The sequence below is a fragment of the Pelmatolapia mariae genome, linkage group LG22 (genome assembly GCF_036321145.2).
Source record: "Pelmatolapia mariae isolate MD_Pm_ZW linkage group LG22, Pm_UMD_F_2, whole genome shotgun sequence".
In the NCBI taxonomy this organism is placed as follows: Eukaryota; Metazoa; Chordata; class Actinopteri; order Cichliformes; family Cichlidae; genus Pelmatolapia; species Pelmatolapia mariae.
This window is the reverse complement of record NC_086245.2, coordinates 19,099,373-19,114,086: the sequence shown is the minus strand read 5'-3', so window position 1 is coordinate 19,114,086 and position 14,714 is coordinate 19,099,373. Positions and strand designations below refer to the sequence as shown.

General features: G+C 42.2%; 1 protein-coding gene across 1 annotated transcript; it reads left to right on the top strand.

The window, feature by feature from the left end:
* Positions 1–296: 296 nt before the first annotated feature.
* susd5 (sushi domain containing 5) lies at positions 297–14,084 on the top strand. The gene is made up of 5 exons (XM_065470469.1): positions 297–377; positions 2,523–2,700; positions 8,750–8,859; positions 10,848–11,036; positions 11,941–14,084. Exons 1-5 carry the CDS (start codon positions 299–301, stop codon positions 13,776–13,778), a joined length of 2,394 nt encoding a protein of 797 aa, XP_065326541.1. The 5' UTR covers positions 297–298; the 3' UTR covers positions 13,779–14,084.
* Positions 14,085–14,714: the final 630 nt, after the last annotated feature.

Sequence of the window (14,714 nt, the reverse complement as noted above, 5' to 3'; positions counted from 1 at the left end):
CGTCGCCTGTTTTCTAGCGGGCGCACGCGAGTTTTCACACAGGTGCTCCATCTGCTTGCCAGTGCGACTATTTGGGGCGATAACCGCCTCGCTCCTGAGCAGCTCTGTTAACATCCTCACTTGTTAACAAGCCCCTTACCTTCCCAGAGCCAACCTCTGCCACCCGCAGGGAAATAGCAGGAGTTTGCTTAACCCTGCAAGCCTGTAAATACAAATTTTTGAAGTTTTTGAAAACTTTTTTTCTCTCTTAAAAATAAGAGTAGACAGTTAGTGTACAGCTGTGGACGGAAGAAAAAAGATGCTGGATCGCTGTTATCACAAACTGCTGCTGTTTGGATGCCTGGCTTGTCTTCTGGTGACTGTTGTAAGTGCAGACGGTAAGTAAACATTTGAAATCATTGAAATAACCCGTACACCTCGTTGTAAAATTATTTTCTGATCTAATTTTGTCCGTTTGCTAAAGCTGTGGTGGTGATGTGCGCCAATTACGCATAGCGCACCAGCAGTTGGCAACAAGCCTGTTAGAGTCAAAAGGTTTTCTAAAATAAATGTTTAATGGCAAAAGAGAACGATTACATCACATTATTTCTCCCGTTAAACCCGCACTTTGTTCTTTGGTCTAAGCTGTGTGAGTGGTCTGCTTTGTCCAGCAGTCATTCTCAAACCTTTAGAGTGCACGAGAGAAGATTTTTTTTTTTTTTACTGCTTTGTTGCTAAAAAGTTTTCTCTTATATTATTTTCAGTGGCTGATTAGCAGGGCTGTCTCGAGCCCTTTTTATGCCCTAGGCAACTTTAGATTTTAGTGCCCCCTCGTGGATCGATAGCGATATAGGTTTTTGAGAAATCTCATTTAGTGCAGGCGAGCCCTCTAAACAGCTTAAAAAAAGATACTTCTCTTCCATGAAGCTTAAGGTTACTCAATACACTGTCATAATATCTGAGATATTTATTAAAAATGAATAATAAGCAGTCCAAATTGCATTCTTCTTTTATTTGTGACTTCAGGATCTGAAGATTCAGTGAATGCACAGAGAATAATTTATTTAGAGGAACCTAAATGTAACTAAATGTGTTTTCATTGTTACAGTTGTTACAGTTTCTGTCTTATATAGTTATAGGAAACATCCTTGATGGCACTCCTGCATATACGGACCAAACTGAGGAATGAAGATAGAAACTTAAGATTGACAAGAAAGAATATTGTGAACTTAATTAAATGGGTCAAACTTTTATTGACAATAAAACAAAAGTGATCTTACAGCTGGTGACAGTCACTGACTGTGACTGCTCACCTGTCTGAAATATAAAAAAGACTGTTTTTTAAAAAAAATTGTTAACACCATCAAAAATTATTAATAGCTATAAATAATTACAGAAGTGCTGCTGTGTCATCTGCTGCAGCTTTTGCCACGGGGTGCGGCAAAAGGACACAAATGCAGGGCTCACAAACAGATGTGTCAAAAATAAAAACCAACTTTCATTAAAGAACCAAAGTCCAATGAGGCAAACACACCAGGAAATCCAAAATAGAAGCAAAACACACTCAAGAGCAGGTGAAACAGATGGAGATCGGGGAAAATGAAACCGTAAATACTCAGAGACACAGTGAGGACTAATCAGGGGGAGTGGAGAAAAAAAAGAACTGAAAATAATTAGGGACAACAAGACAAGGGAAGTAAAAGCAAATACAAAACGCAAGCGATAAATGACAGTCAAAATAAAACAGGAAGTGATAAAACATAGATAGAAATTTAAGCACGATGCACAGAGACACTAAACGAATATCGAACCATGAACTTAAAACAGAATAATCGCTGTAACAGAATCATACAAACAAATGACAATATGTCTCCATCTACAACAGTCATCAAAACTGAGGCTTTAAAATAATAATGAAAAGAAAGCTAAATTTTTTTAATAAACAACCACAAAACTCAAAATAACCTAAAACCAACAGATGAAAGACAGCTGTCTTTGATCACGCCTCTGCAGATAACTCTCTGAAGTTGCAGGTATTCAGTAAACTCAGAAGAACGACTATAAGCAGCAACTTCAGCTCCCGTGCACAGCTTGTCTCACCAGTGCCCTCCTACAGCCTTTCAGCAACACATTTTTAGAGAGCTTGTCTGGCAGAAAGCCTTGAAGGAAGACTTCTTCTCTGTGCCAGATACAGCTTATTTTGGTTTATTTCAGAGTCATGTAAATATTTCAAAAACGTAACTCCTGCGATTATGAACCTGGAGCACATTTCTGTCCTGTGTTACTGGACAGCCGCGATGTGAGAACGAAGTGGTAATGACAGGACCGGTATGCCGCTGTGATCGCTCCTGCAGTCAATTAATGATCACAGGGGGTGAGCAAAGCAGATCCTCGCACATCCACGACTGCGCCGCTGAGATTCACACTCATGAGTGAGGCTTTAGGAAGTCCTTAAAGATATTTACTTCCTACACATTCTGCTATTATCCTGAATTTGTTTGTATAAGATGTTATTTAATGTTAATCTCCTTGCGTTTCCTCAGGTCGAGTGTTTGTGCTGGACCTGAGGAACTCCTCTGACCTGCAGGGCTTCAGAGATGCTGAGCAAGCTTGTGCCTTGCACCGCGGCCGCCTGGCATCAGTAGAGGAGCTTCGTCACGCTGTGGTGGAGTGCTACTTCTCCCCGTGCACCCGCGGGTGGCTCTACGGGGGCTCAGTAGGGTAAGAATAGCAGCTGTCTTCAGAGGAGATGTCAGAGGTCATTATGGTGTGTGTGTGCGAGACGGAGGTTTCGGGAATGGATGAAAGAGAGAGGAAGTAAAGAAAGCGAGCGGGGAGATAGAAGAGTGACACATTTCAGGGGGGAAAGAGAAAAAGCAGAGAGAGGAAGCAGAGAGGAAGAAAGACTCCTCTGTTTCTTCCTGGAGGAGGAGGGAATTCTGAGATGGGGTGTCATGTCGACAACTGCCTCCATTTACACCTCTCATCTCCACGGCAACGACACTCACAGCTTTCAGAACAGAGCAGATTTGGGCCTGGAGGAAGAGCGGTACCCGGTTTGCTTAAATGGAGATGAAGCTGACAAGTGGTGATTATAGGGATAAAACCTCATGAACACTGTCACTGCTACTATAGTATCCTATACTGCAGCTCCTAATAGAAAAATGTATGAAGAGTGTGAAACACGTTCCTTTTAAATGGGTGCAGACACCTGGTGAACACATGCCTGCTTTTAATGAATAATAGTTGAGATGCTTTTTTGGGTCCATTCACAGCAAAACGGGCTCTTTGTTTGACCAGTAAATGGTTAAGTTGACCCTGAAATTCTCGGTGTATGTAAGCCAAAATCAAACTGATTATTAATGGTTGTTCTAAATGACATGACTTAGAGTTCATTCAAAACTTTTAAGTAAAAATCCCCCTTTTCTGTCAGTGTAAAGACGTTTAACTGCACATTTTATCTCAGTACTAGAAAAAGAAGTTCAGTGTCAATAGGCTGTCTCAGTCTTACTACATGATAAAGAAAAGTTGCTCTATTTAATGAAAGAAATCTGTCAGCATGACAGAAATGTACATACATCTACAAATTATAAAAAGTTCTGGTAGCTCATGGCCCAGACTGTCCTATAATTATAAAAGGGAGAGTTATAAAGTTTTTAAAAAATCCTTTTTTATTGATTAATTGATTGATTTGTAAAAGCTGAAGTTTTTATTGCTGATAGTGTAAGAACGGGAACTTTTCTGTCATTTAACTGTTAATCTGTTACTCTAGTTTAGTATGAAAGACAGTGGGGAAAGTCTTCATCATTGGGACAAGCTGTAAAATGTATAAAAATGTAGTTAAAACTCCAAAATGTATGCCCTCAATCACATTTTCAAAAAACATCCAGTGTGGCCCGGGTTGGCGTCTCTGCCAGGCTAATTCTGGCCCTCGGGCCTTATGTTTGACACCCCTGCCCTACAGTATATTAGAGACTATAAAATACAATTAGTCTGTGAGTGCTGCGGTTCTTTCACAGATTTTTTTGGTTAAAGAAAACAGTTTAAGTGATGTTTCTCTCTGTTGGTATAATGTGTGAATGTGTCCTGGGAGGAGGCACAAATCCCTTGGCGGTTGTGTCGGGAAGGGAATTTGGCATATCCTGCTGTAGTGACCCTTTGTGAATAAGGGAGCGGACGACTATTCCACCTACAGGGCTGGTCAACCACAACGAAACTCCCAAACTGGAAACTTCTTTATAAAAATGAACGGAGAATTCAATGAAACAATTGAGAAATAAAACCTTTCAGGGGTTAACCTGGTTCAAAGCGGCCACCAAGTTTCTAACATACAATAATATGCTTGTAACATATCTGGTTAGGGACGTATCATCTTTTCCTTTTATACGCCGCTGGCTCTGTACATGTTGATCAACGGACATCAGCTTTCACACTCCCTTACTGTGTTTCACACTATATCACCCTGCTACCGCAGCTCCGTCTGCTGAAGTCAGGAGCTACACGGCTCACGCCTCTCCTTTTTGGACAGCTTATTCGAGCAGTGACAATGACAGACGTGGAATCTGACGTATATTCAGATACAGTGAACTTTTCCTGTAACTTTTTCAGAAAACACAGACAACCTTGGTCTGTGTTGGAGGCATTTGTGCAGAAAAGCACCAGAATTTTCTTCTAATATATCAGAAAACACAGAGTAAGAAAAAGCAATCCAACAGCTGAAGGTGCTGCAGTCATTCGGACATTATGCGCTGATTATTTATGGGCTGTGAATTTACAGAGCGTGTGAGGGAGATACGATTCACAGGCAATTCATCCTCCTCTCCTGTTCTCTTGCGTGGTCTTTATCATAAATAAATCAACACTCTGAAGCGTAGCATGGTGCTTCCTGATATATATCTAGCTCATCAATCATTGTTAGTTCAAGGTAAAAATACATTGATTGCAGGTGTTTTATTAACGTTTTTGTCTGTTTTTCTTGTCCCTCCATCCTTTTGTCTGTTTTTTTTTCTGTTTTATTGTCCACCTTACAACACACACTCCCATTGGTTGTGTAAAGGCCACCCTCACCCACTCCCTCACTCACACGTTGGTTGCTTAGATGAATAATTGTGTCGTTGGTGTGTGAACTGTGATGGTTTCCAGACTGGCGTCAGTGCCAGTTAACCACCTCGGATGTGTACGACATAAGCCTGTAGGTCTATTAGGAGCTTTAACAAGTGCCTCCTACGCTGACTCTTCCACCTTAACATCTTCCTCTGACCTGTCAGTCATTTTGTACTTCTGTACACCGTTATACAAGAAAAATGAATTAAGGCCGTTTCATATGAATGCGCGCATACTTCTGGGTGTTCCCTGTAGCAGTCACGCACTGTCAGGTGATGGATTCTTCTCAGAGGAAGATAAAGTGGCTCGCCTTTCTCTCTCTCGGGCACAGATACCTGCAGGGATGAAAGTTAAATTTTTAAACAGTCGTCAGTGTTTTTTGTCTCTCTGAGTGCTTTCTCTGTGATTTCTGTCTTCTTCTTTTCTCCCTCAGACTTTTCTCCCCCATAAAGCAAAGCTAACATGGCACACGCATACAGTCTGACCTGCTCCACTCTCTCACTGCACTGCACTGCACTGCACTGCACTGCTAGTAAAGCCTTTATTATGACAGTACGGTTGAAAGATGAGGGGAAACCTGGGAGAGAGAGCAGGAGGAACACATGCAGCAAATACCTTAGGATAGATTCAGACACGGGCCTCTGCATTAGTCTTACAGTTTATGGGTCGCCTGCTCAATCTGGTGAGCTAAACTGGCGGCCCTGCTAGTTACATTTTTTCCAACTAGTGATGCTTTGTTTAGATCAGACGCACACACTTGTGTCGGGCCCAGTGTCTATTCTATAGAATGATTCTTAGTAACTAATATCACCAATCAAACCTGCTGTTAAAGCTCATATTTCTGAATTTTCCCACAGGACTGATTGCTACTGCCAGCCTCTGTGGGAACATAATATGATTGGCCTTATCTTATCTGGTGTTTTTGGACGATAAACGGGTTAATAATGCGATTATGCTGCAACATAAATGGAGTATTCACTCAGCTTTTGTAGCTTCTGCAGCTTGTAGGAGCTGTGCTCATTCAGTCCCAGTGGAATACGTGCTGCTTTATGTCCACAATGTTATGACTTCTCTATTTGAAGTTGGCTGTAACCTAAGGCTTGTTCTCTGGGAACATCTATCCATAATGTATCAGCGTGGGATAACACTGTGCCAAAGGCTACAGCCGCTGATACTGCAACATTTCTGAGTCATGATGTGTGTTCCTGGACCCTGATGTCATACTGCAATAATATTTAAATGGGCAACAAATCAAGTGGTGGTGAATAAACTGTGTGTGCAGTCAACTTTCCCACATGCGCACTTAATCAGAGGTACAGCTTTAGATATCAGGGGTGGAGGGAATATGTAGAGGAATGTTTCAGTGTTAATTACAAGTTAATGATCTGCATTCATAATCTCCCAGAAACAAAATACAGAAATAAAGCCAAAAAATATATAATACTCAAAACATTTCCAATGCATTGTATTCAGAATTCTATTTTTGTAGCTGCTGGTGATGGAGCTAGCTATTTTCTATATATTGTTTTAGTCCACTGGTTCCCAGCATGCTGGTCAGGCCTGTAAATAAATGATGGCAGACTGGTAGACTGTAAATAATTGATGGATATTATTCATTGGTTTGCAATCCACTGCTTTGAGGCATTGTGGGCAGTGTTATCTTGGCTTTTTTAAAGTAAGGGGGGAAGGTCTGACTAAAGAACCAAAAACAGCTACACAGCCTCACTGTAGCCACTTGTCAGTCATAAGGTTGCTATAATAAACTTTTCATATCTTCTCAGCAAACATTTCGACGCTGAATGACTGTAGCGATAGTTCTTGTTCACGGCTGAAAACTAGTTCAAAACTAAAAAGCAAACCTGATGTTGGAGACATGACCTCAACGCTAATTCGATGTACTTGTTGAATGTTGCCTGGATGTTTAAAAAAGATAAAACTTGTGTTCTACAATCTTGTTGTCACTTAGATGAAACAATTAAAAAAAAGAATCTGATAGAAAGAATGAGAAGGAAAATAGCACCTCAGTTCTGTGGTCATTTTGACAGCAAATTTTGATTCAGTTTTATTAGTAGTTTTTAGACTAAAACATTATTTAGTTTCAGTCGACTAAACATCGTAAGATTATCATAGATTAAATCTAAAGTAGATTCAGTTGACTAAAATGTAATGCGTAAAAGGTTGTCATGTTTTTACTGGTGAGAATTGCTCCACATTGTTTACAAAGCATCTCATTTTCCTTGATATCAAATGCGATTGTGTCCATATGTCTCCTCTTCTCTTACTCCCAGTCATTGACATTTGTTCAGCTAGTCATCCAAATGTCCATGTCCCACCTTCCTGCATGAGGAGATTACTTGTGTCTGTTACCAAACTTCCCACTTTTCTACACAACTTGTGTAATAATGTGTATGTGTTAGTCCCTATAGGGAAATTACTCCTCTGCATTTAACCCATTCACCCAGTGAAGCAGTGGGCAGCCACCAATGCAGCGCCCGGGGAGTGCTGCCAGTGTGTAAGGACAGTACCTTGCTCAGGGTACCGTCCAGACAGGGTACACACAGGGTAGCCGTTCAGTGGAGTCGAACCCCCGACCTTCAAATCATGGGGCAACCACTCTACCTACTGAGCTATCCCTGCCCTTAATGTGTAATCTTAATTAGTTCTGATTGGATTTCGTTATTATTCATTGACAAAAGTGTCAATACATTTCATCATAGCTTCTGTCCTCATGAATTGGTTTATGATATGTAATTATTTTATGTTTTAATCAGAAAAAAGGTTGTTGTGATGAATATTATTGTTCAATGAAATTGTCACTTTCTCAGCAGCGAGTCAAACTCTTGATTTCACACTTTTGGGCCCAACTCTGAGCTAATTGGCTTCTTGCTCAGGAATCAGCAGGAAGCTGGGTTTAAGGATGGTTGTAACCGTCCGACATATTAAGTTCACCATGCTCCAGTGAGTTAGTGAGAATTTAGTTATCCATAAACATGCAGAAAAATGCTTAAAAGTGTATTTTTTTAAAGGCTCCCATAATCATAAATGATTATATAAGTTGTCTTTAAAAAACAAAAACAAAACCCAGACGTATTTAATTCCTTCTTTGCAATGAATGCACCAATCTAATCTATATTTATCCCTCACTAAGAGATGTTCAAGTCAGACCATCTCTTTGGGAGTGCAAACATTAACATCTTGTCCAGGTCCTGCTCAGTTTTTGGAACTGAACTGCAACCATGTTTGACCTGGGAGATGATTTCAGGGTTTAAGCCATGTTTGCTGAATTACTCTATTGAAGTGAACATAAGTGTTCTGATAATGCTAGCAAGCTTTGTTAGCAAACTGTGCAGGTGCATCACACACGGACAGAAGAGCTCAAAAATACTAAAATTATAGTATCTAAAACTAAAGCGCAAACCTCTTTGGAGATAATTAAATAGAATTAACCAGACGATCGCTAAATTAAGAATGCTCAAAATGTGCACAAAATATAGCACAGCTGTCACAAAGAGAAAGAATAGCAACAGAGACCAGCAGAGACCATTATGAAATGCTCCTCTATGATCCAGTCAGTGTTATGTCACGTTTTAATTAATGAGAATGTGAACATGTGACTTGATTTTATGCAGTATGGATATCATAGGCGTCACTGTCTGTTTATTTCCAGGACCACAGTGTGTAATGTTGTGGGCGGTGTGCTGAAAGCTGTAGAAGTGAGGACAGAAAATGGCACAGAGGACGCAGCGCACCTGGACGCCTTCTGCATCAAAGACAAAGGTCAGTAAACCCACACGAAAACATACACAGAACTTAAGGATCGCAGAAGAGGAATGGTAGTAGCGATCAGGACATGAATGACTCAGGTTTGTGTGTGTGTAAATGTAAATGTGATGTGAAACAGCTGGATCCATGAATGTGTGTCCGTTCTGATGCAGCTGAAACTAAATGACACACATCACATCTGGCACATCATTGCCAGGTTTTGGATCAAAACTTGGAAGATTTCTCTAGTCCATGTGCCACACACCCTGAGGTTGGCACAGACACTCTCTGCTGTGGGAGCACATGTGAACACTTCACATCCATTTGATACAGGCAAACCAACTACACAGCTTATTGTCTAGTTATGGTTGGGTATATTAAATACAGGATCCCTGGAGGCACCATTGTCAGGGAAACCCACTCACACGGTTACACTGAACTAATTAAAAATTCCACATTTAATCTGAAACACGTAAAAAGAAGTTGCACTATAGTCTATAGTCAAAATGTCTTTTTGAATAACCATTTGGGGGATTTTTAAAAATCATATTTTAGTTCATAATAAACAATAAAACACTTGTTATTAGAATTTAACAATATATTATGGATATAATGCAAAACAAACTGTATTGATCCATCTATTATCTTTAATTATCTTAATTATCTAAAGTCAAGTTGACAGCAGGGTATCCCAGATGTCTTTCTCCCCAGCCACACTTTCCAGTTGCTCCCGGAGAATACAGAGACCTTCCCAGCACAGAATAGATACATAATCTCTTTAGCAGGTTCTGAGTCCACCCTGGGATATCTTCCCAACTGGTGCCCCTGAAAAACCTCCAAAGGGAGGCACTCAGGAGGCATACTAACCAGAAGCTCGAACAACCTCAACTATCTCCTTTCAAAATGCAAGCGCAGTGGCTCTACTCTGTGATGCCCACAGATGTCTGACCTCCACACCCTCTCTCTAAGGTTAGCCAACCACCCTGTGGAGGAAACACATTTTGGCCGCTTGTTTTTGTGACCTCATTCTTTCGGCCATTACCTGGATTTCATGACCGTAGGTGAAGGTTGGGACGTAGACACAGAGATTCTGCTTCAACAGTCCGGTAAAATGTCTTCATTACTCCTGATGCTGCATCAATGCGCCAATCCATCTCGTGCTCGACCTTCCCATCACTTGTGAATGACATCCCAGGATGACTGGATTCTCTTGCTTGAGGCAGTATCCCTCCCCATCGTTCCACTGTTTTCTTGCAGAGAACCGTTGCCTTGGATTTGGAGGCGCTGATTCTCATCCCACCTGTTTCTCACTCGGCTGCAAACCGCTCCAGTGCATGCTGAAAGTCACGCTCTGATTAAACCAACAGAATCACGTCATCCACAAAAGCAGGGGTGCGATTCTGAGGTTCCCAAAGCAAATACATTGCTCACCTCAGCTATGCCTTGAGATCCTGTACATGAAAACTAAAACTAGGTTCAGAGACAAAGCATAGCCCTGAAAACATGCAAGGACGCAGACACTTTGGACATTCAAGGACCCGATGGCCTATAGCAGTGGATCACTCTTTTGTAAGCCACCAGCTCCCATGATCCCTCCAGAAGTCCTGCAGTGGTGAATATCTGGTCCACTGTTCCACAGCCAGGAGGGAATTCCTGGCATTCCTTCGCCTGAATCCAAAGTTCGACAAGGTTCGAACCTGCTTTCCATCACCCTTGATGAAAACTTTAATATGCATAGTTATCCATATCAATATCCATGAAGATCAGACCAGTTTCAATTCAATATTCATGCCTAATCCTCATGTTTTTAAAATTCACATAATTCTTTTACATAAAAGCTTTTGCTTCATGTCCAGAATTCATTCTTTGTCTTTACAAATGATATACTGATATTATAAAGCTGATAAGCATTGGTTGACATTTACAGAGAACACTGCTTCCTATGGAATAAGTATAACAGCTCTTTTACTAAATACATGCATCTATATGCTTGTTGCTGATAGATGAGCCATGTGGAGACCCCCCATCCTTTCCTAATGCACGCCTGCAGAGTCACTCTGGGTCCGAGATGGGAGATGAGCTTCTGTACACATGTGTCCCGGGTTACGTGATGCCCGGTGGACACACAGCCTTCAGCCTGCTGTGTGACAGCTGTGGGGAGTGGTATGGACTGGTGCAGATTTGTGTTAAAGGTAAGAGGCTGTTGTGGTCAGAGCTTGATTCTTTGCGTTTGAACAGACTCTCAGTTGTTAGCTGGGATGGAAATGGTGTTACTGGTGCGTGTGTCGCTAATCCTTTAAAAGGCAAAATGCATGGCCTGTGTGGATTATTAGCTAACAGTTAATCATGCTTTTAATCTAAAGCAGTCGTTCATAAACTATCCAAGGAAAACTACCCTAGATTTTCATTTTCTTACAATATTGGCAGCTATGTTTAGTTAATGGAGCCTCTAAAAGGTCACAAATATCTGTTCTCTACCCAGACATTTTGAGGTCCAGCTTCGATCATAATCTCAAACCATTTTTTGCGTTTCTGATTTAAAGAACTGGCTGTGTACCAGGGGAACTGGTTCAAGAGTGACACTGACATTTTGCTGGTTTGGAAACAAGAATCAGTGACGTCAGGGTCTGCCAACCCAGCAGCCAGATTATGTTAGCTCAGTATGATCAGTGGAAACAGATGGCAATAGTTGGCTCCAGCTAAAGGTCTCAAAATCTATCCAGCAGTGCCACTAAATGTCATTGAAAATACACAAAAAAACCCAAAAAACAAACATTTTTCTTAGGTTTTGTGTAGGTTTTATTTTCTATTTCTTGGTAGGATGCCGTGACTTTTTGGAGCCTTGGCATCGTTATGAAGCCACCAAAGAGTGAAGCAGAGAATTTGCTATGCCTATCTACTGGAGACTGTCTTCATCATATTTAATTAAAAGAGGTGGCATTGACCTGAAATCACTGTTTCTCAGTTTAAGGGTTCATAATCTAAATATCCTGGGAACTTTTGCTAACTTTCTTTGAGTCATAAAATAATAAATAATAAATGTAGATACTCGATCTGACTTGAAAATTTACACATTTCTATTTTGTCTTTCTGCAGATGAGGTGAGTCACACAGACTACGAGGACAAGTTCACAGATTCCTATATAGAGGCAGAGCGCCAACCTGAGACACCATTAGAGGCTCATGGCGATGTACACAAGGAAGTGTATGGAGCTGCGTACCCACATGGAGAGATGAGCGTGGAGCAGCAAGAGACGAGTTTTAGAGCCAAAGCTGAGGAGGACCATCGAGACCTGAGCAGAAAGCGTAAAGTGGGAGGAGAAGTGGCTGAAGGTAGTGAAATATTTGAAGGAGCTTTAGTTAAACGAGAAAAAAATGAGGACCGGGCTGGTGAGGACTTGGTAGGTCCTCGGACGTGGCAGCAGGAGAGAACTGAGGTGGCCAAGATTGATACAGTGGAAGCCACAGAAGCACCCGTCTCTCTTCTCTCCCAGAAACACATGTTTTGGTTCCCCTCTGAGACCTTCCAGGAGGAAGGACCTCAGGTCTTCACCAATCCAGCCACGCAGACAACACAGAGAACCTCTGTTGACCGATCTGAGGAGAGCATTGAGCACACGAGTCAAGAAAGGCCCTATCGTCAACATCCCGTTGATGCTGATGATCCTGATCATGAAGGAGATGATTTTGATGATCCTGACACCAGCCGCCATGATGACCAGGACGACATCCTTGAAGATGACCACCATGATGATCAAGACGGCAGTCACCAAGAGGAAGACCACGATGAGCACAAGAGGCAACCAGCTCAAGATGAAGATTTGGACAAAAGGGAAAGCCATGAAAGCTATGACGATCACGAGGAGCATTATGACATGGGCGAACATGAGGAGGACCGTGATCGCAAGGAGTACGACGATCCAGATGATACGTACGACGGACACAAAAGCCAGGAGGATCATGATGATCATAATGGAGAACATCATGAGGTCTCTGAGGAACATCTAGACCAGGATGACCATGATGACCATGATGACCATGATGACCACAATGACCGTGCCATACATTATGACGACACCCATTATGCTGACCTTGATGATCACGATGATTTTGGACACAAAGACGCTGAGAGCTATGACGATCACGATAGCCATGAAGATGATAGTCGTCGGCATGTTGTTTTTTCTGTGGTAGCCGATAAGCATCAGAACGTCACTCAGAGGGGAGCAGAAGGAAAGTCAGCCACAGATGACACGTGGCTGGACGGTTACCCTGTTGTTTTCGAAAACGGTGACTCCGTAACAGAGAAGGTGAAACCAGAGGATAAAGACAGAAGGAGATTTTTCAAGACGACACCCAGACCCACTGAGGTGGAAATTCATAGACCTTACACCAGCTCACCCAAGGAGCATGAATCTCTCACCACGGTGCGTGAATTCGAACTAGGGGTTTTAGAGGAGGTGTGGCCTGACTCCATCGGGACCCCTGCCCCTGACCTTCTGGAGCCTTCAGACTCTCCTTCATACTCTGAGACCGGTGGCTACAGCACACAACAAGCAGTTCCCACCGACTCTTGGATGGCTGACCTTACCGATCATCCCTTCCTTGATCATGGCCCAAGCCCTCCAGTGCAGAAGGACGGCTTCGTGCTCAGCCTGCCTGGTGAGACTGGGGAGAGGGGAGAGCAGGAAGGGGAGATGGGAGAGACGATCTGTGTGGATGACGCCTGCCCTCCCCTCCCTCCGAGCTCTTCCGGCCGAGGCCCCACTGTGGCGGCCATTGTTGTGGCGATTTGTGTCATCGCAACTGCAGTCATTGTCGCGGTGTGGTGTTACCGACGACAGCAGCAGAAGAGTTCGGCGTATGAGATGAATGGGAAGGGCCAAAGTCAGGCCAGACAGGGCCAACAGATAGAGATGCAGCAAAAGGTGTAGGGGCGAGAGGTTGGCACAGACACTCTTCCTTTGGGAAGGATGGGAAGATTCAGTTGAAAACTGTTGATCTTAGGTATAAACTTTAAAAAAGCTAGCACAAAATATTGTAATGATGCTTAACATAGTGAAACTTGAATGAAACAAGATGGCAATAGTCCTGTCACTTATTAGTTCTGAGGAAATCCACCAGTCCTTGTATGTTAACCATGATTTTTAAAGCTCTGGCATCTACCTGGACATAAACCAGGCTGGATTCAACTCCAGAAGCTGAGAAGCGAGACTTTAAAGATATTAACATGTAGGAAAACCACAACATGAGGCACAGCACTGCCTGAATATAGGAACTGAAACTTCATTCTCCAAAGCTCTTGGACATTTTGATGCAGATTTCTTGCTGTTGTTTTTGTTGAGTGCTCGTATTATTGTTGACGTGCATTGTTTGATTTTCTGTGTATTGTGTTTATGGAAAAAAATGGTGTAGTTCACCACAGGAGCGTTGTCACAGACCGTCAGAGCAGGTTCGCGGCAGGACATGAAGAGTACTGAGAGGGGTGAGATGAAAGAAAAGAGGCTGGTGAAAGGTGTAAATAAGAGGTGGAGAAATATTTCTTGTCTGTGTTGGTTTTGACATTCAGCTGGTGAGACATAAAGAGGCATCCAGATTGCAGACTCAGCCCCATGTATGCGTGTGTGTGATAGTGTGCATGTGTGTGTAGCAGGTCTGTGCAATCCGCCAGTCAGCAGTAAATTATGTTCGAAGGTACCGACTGAGGAAGCAGAGTAGATCCTGACATCATTCCAACTAACCACAGATTAAACACTGTGGTGAAAAAGAATCACAGCCTCAAATAACTACAGTTTAAATAGAGTTTAAATACAGTTTCAACGCAGCCAAAAGTTTCATAAAAAGTGCATTTAGATTTTCAAATGGTCAAA

Bases quoted from the DNA above. Each gene is read 5' to 3' on its own strand.
- susd5 (XM_065470469.1), top strand. From the start codon at position 299: ATGCTGGATCGCTGTTATCACAAACTGCTGCTGTTTGGATGCCTGGCT. The intron at 378-2,522 runs GTAAGTAAACAT...GCGTTTCCTCAG, and splicing joins GACTGTTGTAAGTGCAGACG to GTCGAGTGTTTGTGCTGGAC. The intron at 11,037-11,940 runs GTAAGAGGCTGT...GTCTTTCTGCAG, and splicing joins GGTGCAGATTTGTGTTAAAG to ATGAGGTGAGTCACACAGAC.